The sequence below is a fragment of the Grampus griseus genome (genome assembly GCF_964374135.1).
Source record: "Grampus griseus genome assembly, chromosome: X".
NCBI classification, from domain to species: Eukaryota; Metazoa; Chordata; class Mammalia; order Artiodactyla; family Delphinidae; genus Grampus; species Grampus griseus.
The window spans coordinates 39,464,320-39,480,221 of NC_138999.1; the positions used below are offsets into that span (position 1 = coordinate 39,464,320).

General features: G+C 48.2%; 1 protein-coding gene across 1 annotated transcript in view; it reads right to left on the minus strand.

Annotated features, from left to right (window-relative positions):
- Positions 1–8,555: 8,555 nt before the first annotated feature.
- The window catches only part of DIPK2B (divergent protein kinase domain 2B), a 47,915-nt gene continuing 40,568 nt past the window's right edge, over positions 8,556–15,902 (minus strand). Inside the window, exons 3-5 of the mRNA XM_082681730.1 lie at positions 14,163–14,336; positions 10,879–11,167; positions 8,556–9,599 (exon numbers count right to left, since the gene is read on the minus strand). Coding sequence (XP_082537856.1) covers positions 9,259–9,599; positions 10,879–11,167; positions 14,163–14,336 — 804 coding nt within the window. The 3' untranslated portion in view covers positions 8,556–9,258. The remainder of the gene's footprint in view (positions 9,600–10,878; positions 11,168–14,162; positions 14,337–15,902) is intronic.

Genomic DNA, 15,902 nt, shown 5'->3' on the forward strand with positions numbered 1-15,902 from the left:
TAAAAATTCCACTTACTCTCATTTTAGTAGGGGTTACAAGTGTTCAATCCATGATTTTTAACAGTCAGTCTGTGCATAACTCGCTCTGCATTCTTGATTACTTCCTTTGAATAGCGTCCCAGAAGTGAAATTATTGGGTAGAGTGTGCAATTCTTTTTGAGGCTCTTGATGAACATTGCCAGATTGCTTTTCGATAGGATTATATTTTCACCAAGTTTCCATGACTTGCCTCTTTTCCTGAAATTTTGCCTGCCTTGGGTAGGATTATTTTAAAAACACACACACGCACACAAATGTGTTATTTTGACGAAGGAAATATTAACTCACATTTGGCACAATTCGCCCTAAAGAATGATTTTTTCAGAGAGAAGCTCCAGGTAGGGGCATGAGGTGGTAAGCTGGATTCAGCTAAATGGCTGGGGGCAGGTCGGGGGCGGGGTTTGGGTGAGGGTGTGTGAAGGGGGATTTCAACTCTCTACATGAGGCACCATGGTTTGTAGGTAGAAAGGAAGGAATCAGAAGTGAGTGTGTGAGCCCCAAGTCTCTACTGCCTTCCAGTGTGGTAGGGGTAACCCTGGTTCTAGTACAGGCATATTCACTCGGGCAAATTGAACAAAGGAAATGGTGCAGTGGTTCTTCTACTCAATGAGCATCACCCTGGAGTGAGCCCTAGATGGCAGACCTGAATCTTAATTTTATTTATTTATTTATTTTTATTTATTTTTTAAAGTTGAAGTCGAGTTGATTTACAATGCTGTGCCAATCACTGCCATACAGCAAAGTGACTGAGTTATACACATCTGAATCTTCCTTTTAATCCAACTCAGTTTCCATGTGTTTTTCTTAGTCAGGGCCATCTTGTCACACATATAATGCTTTTGTGTTTTGTTTTATGTCTTTTGTTTTATATAGCACAGCCCCAATATGCAAGCCAGCTTCTTTACCTGGTGCTGAACAATTTCTGCTTCATGCACTGAGTTGCTTTTTTGACTTTTTATTTTGGAATAATTTTATTTAATTAATTAATTAATTAATTTTTAAAAATTAATTTATTTTTGGCTGTGTTGGGTCTTTGTTGCTGCACGCGGGCTTCCTCTAGTTGTGGCGAGCAGGGGCTACTCTTCGATGCGGAGCACGGGCTCTAGGGTGCGTGGGCTCAGTGACTGCAGCACGCAGGCTCAGTAGTTGTGGCTCGCGGGCTCTAGAGCACAGGCTCAGTAGCTGTGGTGCACGGGTTTTTAGTTGCTCCGCGGCATGTGGGAGCTTCCATAAAATACTGTGTACTGATCTAATAGATCTTATTGGAATTTCAACAGTTGTCCCACTGAGAAAGAGAAACGTGGACCATTGTAGCTGGGAACCGGCCTGGCATCGTCAGGCCTTCCTCTTGGTGTTGCTCAGAGCTGGCCTGGGCCTCGCAGCTGGGCCTTTGTGTTCTCCTTGAACCTAAACAATTTCTCAGATCACTAGCATTAAACAAGACCACTCTGTGACCACGATGAACCAAGACAAAAGAAGTCTACTAAGGTCTGAACACAAACAACGACATGAACATTGTTTAAACAAAAATGACCAAACATCCCCCTATCCTGGCTACTGTGAGTGACTGCTGCTTTCCTAACTATGGCATTACCTTGCTTCATTCCTCCTGCTTTATAGATAAGATCTATTGAGATGTGCAATCATGGATTTACCCCTCTTCCTGATAGCATTCAATCTAGAGCAAAGCCCTGCTTCCTTGAACCCTCCCCCAAATCACCTAAAGAGCCCAAATCTTCTACAAAGTCCTTTCTAACCCCCTCTTACTGAGACACCTCACGTTGCTCCATGATGTGCGCTCTCCCTTGTTTTGATGAGCAATAACTCCATCTTGTGCAACTACAGCAGTGTTGCTGGTGAGTTTGGGCTGGTGGGTATCGACACCACTGATATCCTTTTTCTGCTCCAGGATCCAACTGAAGACCCCACATTGTATGTAGTTCTCATGTCTCCTTAGTCTCCTCCAATCTGTGACAATTCCTTAGTCTTTCTTGGTCTCTCATGGCTAGTGGTAGGTTGTCCCTCAATATGTCTGATGTTATCTCATGATTCAATTGAGGTTTGGCCTTTGGGGCAAGAATGCCACCAAAGTGATGCGGTGCCCCTCTCAGTGCATCATATCAGAGGATACCTGATGTCTATGTGACTTATGACTAGTGACGTTGACCTTGATCACTTGGTAGAAGTTGTGTCTGCCAGGTGTCTTCAGCATAAATTTACTATTTTTCCCTTTGTAATTATGAGTGTGTTGTGGCGAGATAACTTTGAGACGATGCAAACATCCTGCTTCTCATACTATGATCTACTAGTTTTAGCCTCACTGGTGATACCTGCCTGCAAGAATTATTACTGTGGTGTTTGCCAAGTGGTGATTTTCCATTCCCATCATTTCTTCTACATTTACTAATTAGAATTCTACCATAAGGAAGAGCTCTTGCCTCCTCCATTTCTTTACTTATCTGTTTATTTATTTATATCAGTATGGTCTCATAAGAATTGATTTTATTCTATGTGTTATTACTACCATTATTTATTTGATATACAAATTGTCCCAAATTTGCCTCCTGGGAGCCCCTTCCTTTCTGGCAACACAAGAGTATTCCAGGCTCATCTTGTACTTTCCCTGTCTAGTCTTGGAATCAGCCATTTCTCCAAAGAGCTCTGGTTTCTTTTACTGAAGAAACCAAGACCCAGGCACTAGGTACTGGGGTGTCACTGCTTATAGACCCTCTCAGAGACAGAGCTAAGAAATATATTTCTGTACACTCACATCTTAGTGATGTGAGCGGTGGGATGGAAACATACATCTGGATGAGTTGATGAGCTCCAAGACTGACCAAGTCCACCAGTGTGCACCCGGACAAACTCCTCTTTTGAGCACGAAGTGCTATTTGGGCATTTTGCCAATTGGTTCTGATGTCTGTCTGCCATTGAGGACCGTTTGTGAGCACTGACTGCTATTTGGGCATTGTGCATACATATGAGAAATCCTTAGAGAGTGTCATACAGAGTGAAGTAAGTCAGAAAGAGAAAAGCAAATATCGTATAATAACGCATATATGTGGAATCTAGAAAAATGGTATAGATGATCTTAGTTGCAAAGCAGAAATAGAGACACAGACGTAGAGAACAAATGTATGGATACCAAGGGGGAAAGGGGTGGGGTGGGAGGAATTGGGAGACTGGGATTGAAACATATACACTATTGGTACCATGTATAAAATAGACAACTGAGCGGAACATGCTGTATAGCACAGGGAACTCACCTAGTGCCCTGTGATAACCTAAATGGGAGGGAAGTCCAAAAGGGAGGGGATATCTGTATGTGTATAGCTGAATCAGTTTGCTGTACAGTAGAAACTAACACAGTGTTGTAAAGCAGCTATACTCTAATAAAAATTTAAAAATAAAGAAAGCCTGAGTTCATAGTGATACCTCCAGTTCCAGTCTAACATCAGACTTCAAAATTGGAAGGAACACAAAATTCCCTCTTTCTTGACTTGTAACTCCTTTCTCGAGCCATGAGAAGCCCGTCTCTCACCATCCACAACATATTTACCTACTTGCTCAAAACTTAGTTTCGGAATTGCTAATCCAGATCTTCATGAGAAAAATATTTACTGACTAGAGCACAGATTTTGTGGATGGTTCTTTCTTTCCTCTCTCTTTTTAAATTGAGGTAAAATTCACATACCATAAAATTAACCGTTTTAAAGTGTGTGTACACTTCTTGATGTTTTTCGTCTTATTCTATGTAGTCAAAAGGCTTAGTTTCCAAGTTACTTAAGTTAGTTCCTCTGTGTAGTTATTTTATTCATTTGTAATACAGTTGGGTCCATCTGTTATTCTTTGTATTTCATTTTAGTTCAACCCACCTCCTGGTTGATCTTAACTATTTATTTGTGGGTTGTGTGAGGTATTCCCATGGTTCTAAGAGTCAGAGTTATACAAAAAGGCATGCTCAGAAAAGTTTCACTCCCCCCTCATCCCTGCTGCCCCACTCCCATTCCTCTCTTCTTTCCACTGCATTGACACCCACCCCCTGTAGGGAACCAATCTCATTAGCTTCTGGTTTATTCTTTATTTATTTTTAAATTTTTTTTTTGTGGTACGCGGGCCTCTCACTGTTGTGGCCTCTCCCGTTGTGGAGCACAGGCTCCAGACGCGCAGGCTCAGTGGCCATGGCTCACGGGCCCAGCCGCTCCGCGGCATGTGGGATCTTCCCGGACCGGGGCACGAACCCGCGTCTCCTGCATCGGCAGGCGGACTCTCAACTACTGTGCCACCAGGGAAGCCCCCTGGTTTATTCTTTAGATCTATGTATCTATACACCCACACATGCATATACACACACACATACATATGTGTGTTTGTGTGTATATCTTTTTTTGCATCACAGGTGAACGGATACATAAGTGTTTTCTTATATCTTCTTCTTTCTTACATGAAAGGTAGCATCCTATAAATACCCTTGTGAGCTTTTTTTTCCCTCACGTCATACTATATCTTGCAAATCATCCCATGTCAGTTCCTAGAGACCTTCCCTATTCATTTGTAGAACTGCATAGCACTCCTTTGTGTGGATGTACTGCAGTATATTCAACCACTCTCCCATGTATGGGCACTGAAGTTGTTTTCTGTATTTGCAATGACAAACAACGCTGCAATCAATAACTTTGATGTACTAATTTTGGTGAGAGAGGCTGGCACAAGATCTGAAAGCAGACGAGTCTGCTTCCAGAGCCGCTGATCCCTCTGCGCTGCCACAGGCAGCTCAGACCTGAAACGATGCCCTGCTCACCCTAGTGGGCTGGGGGTGCTCTCTCTCCTTGTCTGCTTCTACAAAGAGCTCCAATGGGCGGGTCACTGGTTGCTCAGCTCCCCTTTGCTGGCCTATTCCTCTAAGTTGCCTTCTTAGAGGGTCATTACATCTGCAAATCAGGGCCCTCAGCCTGGGTGTTGACCATCCCGCACAGTCCGCAGATGCAACCATTTTTTAAAAATGACGTGAAGAGCTGCAGACCGATCTGACTATACTTGTGTGCACGTGAGCTCAGCTGTGTCAATATATGTGAGCAACAGGCCTGAAGTGGGCAGGAAAGCCACATCACCACACACAGGCAGTGAGCTGTGAGCTTTCAATGGGCCAAGAGGGATACTTGAACCTCTCGGATACTAAGCGCGGGTGGACTTCCCAAGGATCCCAACGTTACCTGCTCAAGGAGGATTCCCTCCTGAGCCTGGTGGAGACCTAGGCTGTGGAGGCGAGTGTAGTGGCTGCCCGGCTGCCATTCATGATCATCCCAGAGTCTGGAGAGCGGGAGGGAAGAAAAATGGCCCCAGTCAGACTGTCCGGCAGCCTGCGGCAGCCTGGTGGTTCCTTTGGTCTGGAGCAGAGCTTTGGGACAGAGATCAGCGTCCCTCCAGAGAGGCTGCAGCACTCACCTTGGCTGTGTGAGGAGCCCTTTCTGCCAGGAAGCCCTCTGCTCTTGCCCTACATTTACCATTAAATATAGAACGCCCGTATGTGCCAGGCTCTTGAGAAACAGTGTATTATTTAAATAGGATAATAACCCTGCAAGGGTAAATCTTTTCCTCATCTTTTTATGAGTGAGGAAAGAGAGACTCAGAGAGGTTAAGCAGCTTGCCCAGGGTTACACAGTAACCAGCAGAGTCATGATTTGAAGCCAGGTCTGTCTGATTCCAGGGCTCTAGACCTTTTCAAAATGAATACAAATCCAACAAAGTATTTATTTTAGCTCTAGAGGAAACATTCAGGCTCATGCAATCACTTATAGGCAGAAGTTAGATGCTACAGGGGAGGACTAGGAAAGCAGGAGACCTAAAAATTGTCACTTTGAGCAAATCGCTTGAATCAGTTTCCTTGTTTGAAAAGTAGGACTTGCCCTCAGGGCTGTGGGGATGCTGAGCTGACAGCTGAAGCCAATGGAGTCTGTTCTCCTATGTCAGTTCCTTTGCCATGATGGTTATTAAATATTTTATATCACCTCTGGCTCCACAGATACTCCCCTTGGTTGTGGAGATCAAGTGAGACCCCAGTAAACTCCAAGAACCCTCTACACAGAGGTTAATTAGTATTCGCAGGCACCCAGGGCTGGCTTCGTGGGCATCAACGTACAGTCGTACGGGGCCTGCACTTAGTTTAACACTCTGCTGGCCCCATCTTGCAATTCTCAGTGACAGGAGGCCCCACGTGTTCATTTTGCAGGGGGTCCCACAAATTATGCAGCCGGTCCTGCAGGCAGAAAGACAGTAGCTGGCAAAACGCAGAAAAAATAATGCCTCCAATTAGATTCCAGGGGGATGAGAACATAGTACGATGGCTAGGTCTCTTGAGTGTTGACTCACTTGTTTCCTGGCTGTTGAGGGGAAAGAGCTATTCTCGAGGACATGGCTGCGGCTTGTATATGTTCAACATGGTGTCTTTGTCCGTTTGGGCTGCTGTAACAATACCACAGACTGGGTGGCTTATAAGCAGCAATTATTTCTCACAGTTCCGGTGGTCAGGAAGTCCAAAATCATGGGGCTGGCAGACTCAGTGTCTGGAGAGAGCAAGCTTCTTGGTTCATAGCCAGGACCTTCTTGCTGTGTCCTCACATGGCGGAAGGAGTGAGGGAGCTGTCTGGGGTCTCTTTTATGAGGGCATTCATGAGGGCTCCACCCCCATGACCTCCAAATACCATCACATTGGGGGTTAGGATCTCAGCCTATGAATTTTTGTGGGAGACACAATAAATCAGTCTAAAGCACATGGTGTATGAAGAGCACAAAAGAAAAAGGATTGAAGAACACAGTCATTATTCTCAGCAAGAATATTTTCTGAGCACGTGCTCTGTGCCTAGCCCTGTGCTGGTTGCTACGGGGAATACAAAGAGCTCTGTGCCACTAGCATCTTCAGGGAGCTCCCAGCTGGATGGGAAGGCGGAGCACAGATCTCTCTGGAATACCCTTGAGGCTAGACTCAAATGGGTGCGGGCCTGGGGTTCAGGGGTACAGAGGTAGGATTCAGAAAAGGCTTGCTGGGAGCTGGGCTGTCAGGAAAAGCTTTGGGTCAAGGTAGGACTCAGGGTCTTCAATGATGCCCAGGACTTAGTCAGTGGAGGAACGGAACCGTCCAAGCCCCAGCCCTGGTTATGGACGCATAACACACTCCTTCCTGGTGGGTCTGGCTTTTGAATCCATCACAATAGACTGGAGCTGGGGAGCATTGCAAGTTGGGTTCTCTGGAAGCAGACACTAAGAGTTCGGGGTATGTGTTTGTTTCCTGTGGCTGCTATAACAAATGACTCCACAGTGAGGGCTTAAAACGATAGAAATTTATCCTCTCCGAGTTCGGAAGGCCAGAAGTCTAAGATCAATTTCACTGGGCTCAAAAAGCAAGGTGTTGGGAAGGATGGTCAATCCTCGCTCTCCAGACCAAGCCAGGAAACAGCTGTCTCAAAGACTCTCAGGCAGCCCAAGCTTGCCCTCCCAGAAGCTTGGCCTGGCATCCTCACTGTTACAGTTGCCCCAGAGGTAGTGCCCAGAGCAGTCAAAAGGGAACTCCCAACCGCACCGCGGTGTACCACCGAACAGGACTTTCCTTGGCTACTCTTTAAATGTGAGTGGAGGGACCAGAATTGGGCAGGACAGAGGCTGAAGGGGAAGGCAAGAGGAGCCTGGACGGGTAGCAGTAGTTCTGGAACTATCCCAGCAAGTCACTCTTCCTCCCTGAGCCTCAGTTTCCCCGTCTGCAGCGTGAAGCCTATTAAGCCAGGCACTCTGACCTTAAAGGTGGTGATTCAGAGGTAGAAAAGAGGAAGCCGACTGAGAGGTGCCTGGGGGGTGGAGGGCTGGCAGGGAGGCTGGGCAAAGGTCCAAGGAAGCCCCACTAATGTTTGAGGGGCCCGGGCAGGAGTATGCACGGAGACCCACATACCACGTGACTAAACATTTTAAAGACATAAAGCAAACTGCTGAATAAAATATATTCCGTTGGCTGACCTTGAAAAACTATTTTTAGAATGACCTGTAAGGCCAAGTTTGAATGAAAATTCTCAGACTACTTAAGAGTCCTGCCCTGGAGGCCACGGTGTGGAGAGAGCTGGCCCTGGTTCCCGGCTGTGGCTACAATGAGAATCTTCGAACTCACAGACCTTCTGCCCCAGGGAGCAGAACTGGCTAAGCGCCCTGCGCTGTGCTTTGAAATCCATCTTTGCGGTTGGGCTGAGGCCACGCTTCCCACGGGCTGTTCCCTGCCACAGGAATATAAGGGCTCTCCATTCTTGCGAAGCTCCTCTGATGGCTGGCTTTGCCTCGAGGACACCCTGACGGTCTCGCTGAAGCTTCTTTCGGTTGTGCAGATGGCAGTCTGGGATGCCCCAACCTGACCTTCTTGCCCTTGCTTGGGGGAGGGAGGGGTCAACCTTACAGCCTGGCCTGATGGCTCTCCCAGCCTTCTCCGGCTCCCTCCTCCTTTCCTCCCCCCCCCCCCCCCCCCCGCCAGGCATCTTCCTTAATGTTGATACAATCCTTGCCCATTTAATCCTGTCTTGACACCTGGTTCTCAGAGGACCTGGACAAACACATTGGCCCCCAGCCCAGCCCTCTTCTCTTCTTACCCCTGGCTCCTTCCCACACCATGAAGTGCCTCTCTGGACACTTCTGGGACAGAAGGGCCTTCCGTCCACGTGTCCCCTTGTCCTGCAGTCTCCTCACCCTGTGGCAGCGCGGGGAGCATAGCAGGAGGGCTAGGGCAGGGGTACAGTCTTCCCTCCGTGCCAGCCTTTTGACCTCCACGGCTCTGTCACATTTGCCCTGGCCATGCATGCTTCTGGAACATTCTTTGTAACCACCTGGGCTGGGGGGAGGGAGCACGTGTCCCTGGCCCTTCATATCTCTGTGTTTTTGCACTAACTCAAGAGTCTGGTGGAGAAGAGAGAAAAATGAGGCTCAAAGAGGCCGAGTGAGCATCCACACCTGGTTCTTCCGATGCCCACCCTTGGGCTCTTCCACGGTGACCCAGCCAGTGGGGGTAATCATGCCACCCGATGGCATGACTGCCCTCTGATGTTTGGCATGTTCCTTTCTCCCTGGGAAACAAAGGTACCTTTCTCCCAGTGTCTAAAAGGGAGCAGCTTCTTTCAACCGTGCAGCAAGCGAGCGGGCAGCGGAAGTTCCAAGGAAGTGGTCCCCGGAGGCCAGCAAGGCTCCAGCCCCTCAGAACTTATCATTATACTTGCAGTCTGGGTAGCGGTAGGCAAATCTGGGGTCACAGGTTCTCAGGGGCCTCAAGATGTCCTTCAGCCGGCTGGCGGCTTGGAGGACCTCGGGGTCTGGCCGGGTTCCCTCCCCACAGCGAGCGAGCTCGGCGTCTATCTCCTCCTGCAGCGGGGACGGGAACTTGGCCTGGAGAAGTGGGGGCAGCACCTGGCCACACACCAGCACCAGGCTCTGCTTCTCAGGGATGGTGTCGCAGGAGGGCAGCTCGGTCTGGCAGCCAGAGACCAGGCAGCTGAAGATGTCTTTATTCTCTCCCGCCCTGGAGGCCGCTTGGCTGCCTACAAGAGAATGGAAGACATCACACACCCTACAACCTGTTCTCCTTGCGGGAAGGCATCACTAATGAGAATTGCTGGGCAAAGTGGTTCAGACTCCTAGCATCTCCTGTCACCAGGAGATTTAGGGCTCAGGGACACAATGGCACCTGATGAGACCCTGGGGGGAACTCTCTTGGCTACAATAAGGTGAGGCCTGGGACTTCCCTGGCGGTCCAGTGGTTAAGACTCTGTGCTTCCACTGCAGGGGGCACGGATTTGATCCCTCGTCAGGGAAGTAAGAGCCTGCATGCCACCCAAAAAATTAAAAAAAAAAAAAGATGAGGCCTGGGGATGGAAAACGCACTTCTTCCTACCAGAACTTGGGCTTCTAATTGCAAGGCTGTCATGCATATCGTGATTCTCCCATTATTATGACTGAATTAGGGAGCTCAGGAAATTCCTAGGGCCGGTTTCATGTGCCCTCTTTAAACACAAAGTTGGGAGAAAGAACAGGTAATCCAGAATATGCCTTCCGTGGGTTGTAGGGGGACTGCTATTCAGCGGTTCACATTCCCGAATATTCTGGTATCAGCCCCACTTCTTCTCATTTGATTCTTCTTGAGAAAGGCAAATCAGGACATGAGTAAGCGTGGTTTAATTGGTCTATCTTTGTAGGCGTTCTCATATAAACAAAATCAGAAATTGGAAATTAAAATCCTCTGTCCTACTATTGGGCTCAGAATATCTAGTCACCATTACAGACTGCGATGTTCAAAGGGTTCTAGAACCCTGGATGAGCCTGTGCACATCATCAAAAACACGATTCACTCATACACCTCATTCGGTGCCATGTTTTTCAATTTGAAAACTTTATAAAAAGCAAAGGTGCCCAGATGGATTGCGAAATGTACCACTGAATCAGCCAGATAGTTCAGATAAAGCATCTGATGAGAAAGGCTCTGAGGGGGAGATGTATGTCCCCGCACCACACAGACCCAATCGGACAACGGCAGTGCCCTCAGAGGGTGAAGCTGGGGCCATAGCACAGTGCAAATCTCCTCCTCCTGTACTGACAAGGTCAAGTCCGGTTCCCCTTTGGAGCTGGAGCAGAGACTTAAAACGGGGAGAGGGACTCTCTCCCGTCCCAAACTTGGGCTGCTCTCACTATGACACAGGGAGACTGGCGAGGCCCAGTGGTGTGAGCCACACCCCACCCCCAGGCCCCGTTGTCACCCCTCCCTAGCGCCTGTCACCCTGGCTTCCCCTCTGACAGCTGCTCAGCCAGGCCCATGCTGGGTACCTTCCTGCCTGTCGATGACGCCCAGTGCGCTGGCATCCCGGATGAACAGATGCCCGTTGTTGAAGATGCCAAACATGTCCACATCCACGTGGGTGAAGTAGAAGAAGTAGTTCAAATCGTTGCTTCTCAGGGACTCCAGGACACCCAGGAGCTGGTAGGCCAGGTCGGCCGCCTGGTCTGCGGGTGCACCATAGAATTCCTGCAGCGGGCTGGTGCTAGTGCTGACCAGAAATCTGCCGCAGGAGCCCAGGTACCTGGGCAGTGGCCATCCCTCAGCGCCGGGGAAGATCTGCCAAGCGAGAGGAGGAGGCATTAGAGGACTAGAGAGAAAAACCTCCTGAGACAGTTCCCTCCCTCTCTCCCTCCCTCCCTCTCTCTCATTCTCTCTCTCTCTCTCCAAGAGCAGACAGAAATATCAGCCTTACTCAGGTACCCAACGTCTCAAGACACGTCAGCAAAGCATCCCTTAACCTTGTTTATACCTCTTGGAACATGGCAATACCTTGCTCCCCCCGTCCCTCCCCCCACCACTTTTTTATTCCATTGTTGATGGAGGGATTCAGAAAAGGGAGCTCTTCTTTCCATATTGTAGATTGCATTTCAACAAAGTTGCCCCAAGTGAGGTAAGAGAATGCCGATGCCCTTGCTACAATTTTAGAGGGTATTCAGGCTTCAGGGAAATGTGTTTATTTGAAGAGTTGTATAGTTGAAGAAATATGACTAGCATTTCAGATTTCACAGACATCACGGCTTAGGAAGAGGTTATGGGGGGAAAAAAAAGAGGGTCAACTTAAGGCTGATTTAAAGAAAATATTTAAAAAAATAACAGTGCAGGCAGTAGATTCTGGGATAGGGCAAAAATTATGAAGGTGACCCTTGGGTGACTCAAGTTTTGGGAACTGCTGCACTGGCCCTGGGCGTGGTCCTGGGCAAATCTGCCTGGTTGGGGTAATTACACACTCACAGAGACTCCCCAACTGACTGGAACGTTCTGACAGCCTAACACTGGTCTAGGGAAGCACACAGCTCTACCCAGTTTCCTCTGTCTCCTTGTAAGAGCTCCAGGAGTTTTGGATTAACATATACACACTACTATATATAAAATAGATAAACAACAAGGACCTACGGTATAGCACAGGGAACTCTACTGAATATTTTGTAATAACCTATAAGGGAAAAGGATCTGAAAAGAATATATATATAAAACTGAATCACTTTGCTGTATACTTGAAACTAACACAATATTGTAAATTAACTATATCTCAATTTAAAAAAAAGAGTGGAGGGAATATCCTAGCTTTTTTTTTTTTGACTATTTACTGAGGCAGCTATATCTAGAATGGTGTTTCTTTATGGGAGAAATGACAGAAACTATAAATATTAACACTTTTTTTCCTCATTTTCCTTCTTAAAAAAACAAAGTCATCCCCCTTTCTGATGATTTTCTGTGGCCTTCTGTCATTTTAACCCGCTCACCATGTTGTGAAGAACCTTTTCTTGTCCCCGCCCCGCCCACTGGGGCCTCTCCACTGTGTGCCATGCAGAGAGGCCCCCGGCCCCCTGGCGATGTCTAAATGTGCGGCCACGAGTCATCCCGGGGTTGGGGGCAGATCGACGCCACGCCCTTCCTGGGCGGAGCTCAGGGTGGATGGAGACTCCCAGCCCAGACCTCTCAGGAGCCAGAGCTGGAAGCAGCCAGGTCACCTGCCTTGGCCACTAAGTGTAGGACAATTGGAGAAGAAGGCCTCTGAACGTGAAGGAAAACCAGCAATTCCTTCTTCTCCTCTAGGATTTCAAATGCCAACGTTAGTAGGCAGCTTTTAGCAGGAAGAGCGTGGACCCTGAAGTCAGACAGCTCTGGGTTTGGGTTCCATTGCTGACACTGGCTAACGGACTGTGGCCAAGTCACTTCACAGCTCTGGGCTCCACTTACCTCATCTGGAAGAGGGGACAATTATAATATTCCTGTGGGGTTGTCGAGTTGTGAGCATTAAATGAGATAATGATGTATAACATTCAACACAGTGCCTGGCACATAGTTAGTGCTCAAGAAATGAGTTGTTATTATGTACTTAGCCATCATACCTTTGGCCAATAATATATAGTTAATATATTATATATAAAAATAATATGGGGCTTCCCTGGTGGCGCAGTGGTTGAGAGTCCGCCTGCCGATGCAGGGGACACGGGTTCGTGCCCCGGTCCAGGAAGATCCCACGTGCCGTGGAGCAGCTGGGCCCGTGAGCCATGGCCGCTAAGCCTGCGCGTCCGGAGCCTGTGCTCCGCGATGGGAGAGGCCACAACAGTGAGAGGCCCGTGTAGCGCAAAAAAAAAAAAAAAAAAAAAGTAATTATATATTATATAATATCTCATAAATAATTTTAATAATATAAACAATTAGAATTAAATATATTATAAATAATTAGAACAAAATAATATAGTATAAATAATATTAAAATAATAATTATATTATAAATAATTATATTTATTTATAAATAATCATAATAACCAATATAATTATTAATTAGAATGATTAATATTAACACAATACTACAGGTAATTAAAATATAATCTCGATATAATTATTATAGTTATTAAAGTAGATATAATATTATAAATAATTATAATATAATATAATTAATAACAATACTAATTATTATTAACTGTTGTGGGGCTTCCTCCTCCTCCACTCCCTCCCCTTCCTGCATCTTCTTCTTTGCCTCTTTCTCCTCCCTCTCTTCGTCTCCTGCCCCCTCTTTTTTTTTTTTTTGCTGTACGTGGGCCTCTCACCGCTGTGGCCTCTCCCATTGCGGAGCACAGGCTCCGGACACGCAGCCTCAGCGGCCATGGCTCACGGGCCCAGCCGCTCCGCGGCATGTGGGATCTTCCCGGCCAGGGCATGAACCCGTGTCCCCTGCATCGGCAGGCGGACTCTCAACCACTGCGCCACCAGGGAAGCCCCTCGTACTGATCTTTGAGACACCTGGTCAAAGTTGCCCTCCTCCACAAAGCCCTTCTGGGCTGCCTCTGGCCGTGAAAGTGGCCATTCCCCACCACCCCTCCACCCCAGCTCCCACACCTCTTTCCTCTGCAGCAACCACAGCACTTCCCCACTGCAGAAGCCAACACATATTTACTAAATGCCACAAAGGTACTAATGTGGGTTGGTGGCCCCAAGGTGTGCAGTGATGGCAGAGACAGCTCAACCCAGGGCCTGCTCCCTCGGAGCCAGAAGTGAACCCGCTCCCTGGACGGGCTTTCCGGGGCCGGGGGTCCCTGCATACCTGTAGGAGGATGGGATGGGCGTTGACAGCTAGCGTGTAGAGGAGACGCAGCTTGTCGCGGTCCGTGAAGTGGTCCATGAAGATGCTGCCAGCGTCAGCCACCTCCGCATAGCGCCGGACCACGCGATCCAGGAGTCGCTGTGACGGGCAGCGCAAGAGGGGGCTGGGCAGGCCCTGCAGCAGGTGGGAGAGATTCCGGGAGGAGGAAACTGTGCTGAGTGCTCGTGGGCGCCGGCAGGACCGGCACGGGCAGGCCCTGCTACTGGGGGAGATCGCGGGGTTGTGGGGGACCAACTAGGCCCTGAGGGGGTCTGGGGGGGTTATGGAGCACAGTACCCCTGGAGGGTGTAGTGGGAGGGCCCTGGGCAGGCTATGTGAGGGAGGGCGGGAGTCGAGAAGGGACTGAGCCGTCCTGGGGTCAGGGGAGGCAGGCACTGGGCAGGCAGTGCATCCCTAGCAAGCAGCTGGAGCCTTGGAGACCCTGTGTCTCCACCCGCAGTTTGCAGCTGAGGAACTGGAAGTCTGCAGAGTGTAGGTAGGTGTTGGAAGGGCTGGATTCAGGATTTGAACCTGATATGAACTACATGTTTGCCTTCCCCACACCCCACCACATTCATATGTTGAAACCCTAATCCCCAGTGTGATGGTATTAGGAGGTGGGGCCTTTGGGAGGTCACTTGGTCATGAGAGATTGAGTTCCCCAAGTCACACATACCTAGTATTTGTACTAAGACAGTACACCAGGTGAGAAGCAGGTAGGTGGAGCCAGGTAGGACCTGCATCCTTATCTTTACCGGGGTTGTAACCCTGTAGCTGGGTGAGCTCAGAGCACTCATTCATTCACTCACCCACCAACGTTTGCAGGGAGTCTACCAAGGACCAGACTGTATTTGAGGCACTGCAGATGCAAAGGGGACCACAGTTGACACTGCCCTCCCAGGCCTGTCGGGCGGGGGAGACCATCAAATGCCCAGCAGTTACGACGTGGTGCAGAGGGAGCTATGACTGGTGTGAGGTCAGGGAGATATGGGAGCCCACAGGAGCAGGGCAACACCAGAACTTTTGGAGGCGCTGGCACCTCCAAAATCCTTTGTCTTCATGGGCCCCTTCCTCCATAAAAAATACTAAAAATGATATTTTACAACTGCATTGGTACAAATGCCTTAATATTATATATTCAAACATGTTCTTGGATCTAAAAGATCGAGTTTTTCTTACGATTTTAAAAGAAATCAAAACATATTTGTGGGCCCCTCAAAGGCTTCTTGGAAGACAGTGAAGTCTAAGTGGAGGCCTGAAGCAAGGGTAGAGTTAGCATGCAAAGAGGGTGGGAGGGTATCTGTGCAGAGGCAACAAGCTGTACAAAAACCTTAGTGACGCATATGACTGCCCAGAATAAAGATTCCATTCTCAGCTTCCTTTGCAGCTAGGTGTGGTAACGTGACTAGGTGCTGGTCAATGAGATATAAGTAGAAATTTCTGCGAAAGGTCCTTAAAGGGAGCGGGTGTATCCTTCTTTACTCCTTCTTCCTTCCTGACTGGAATGTGGAAGTGATGGCTGGTGCTTGGGCAGCCATCTTGGACCAGGGCATGCTAAGGGTTGTGGAGCAGAAAAATGAAAGTAGCCTGGATCTCTGACAATCCCAGAGCCACTATATCAACCCTGGACAGCTATGTATCAGTTTTTTTTAATGTAAAAGAAAAGTATATTTTGATCTTGTTTAAGCCACTGTTACTTGG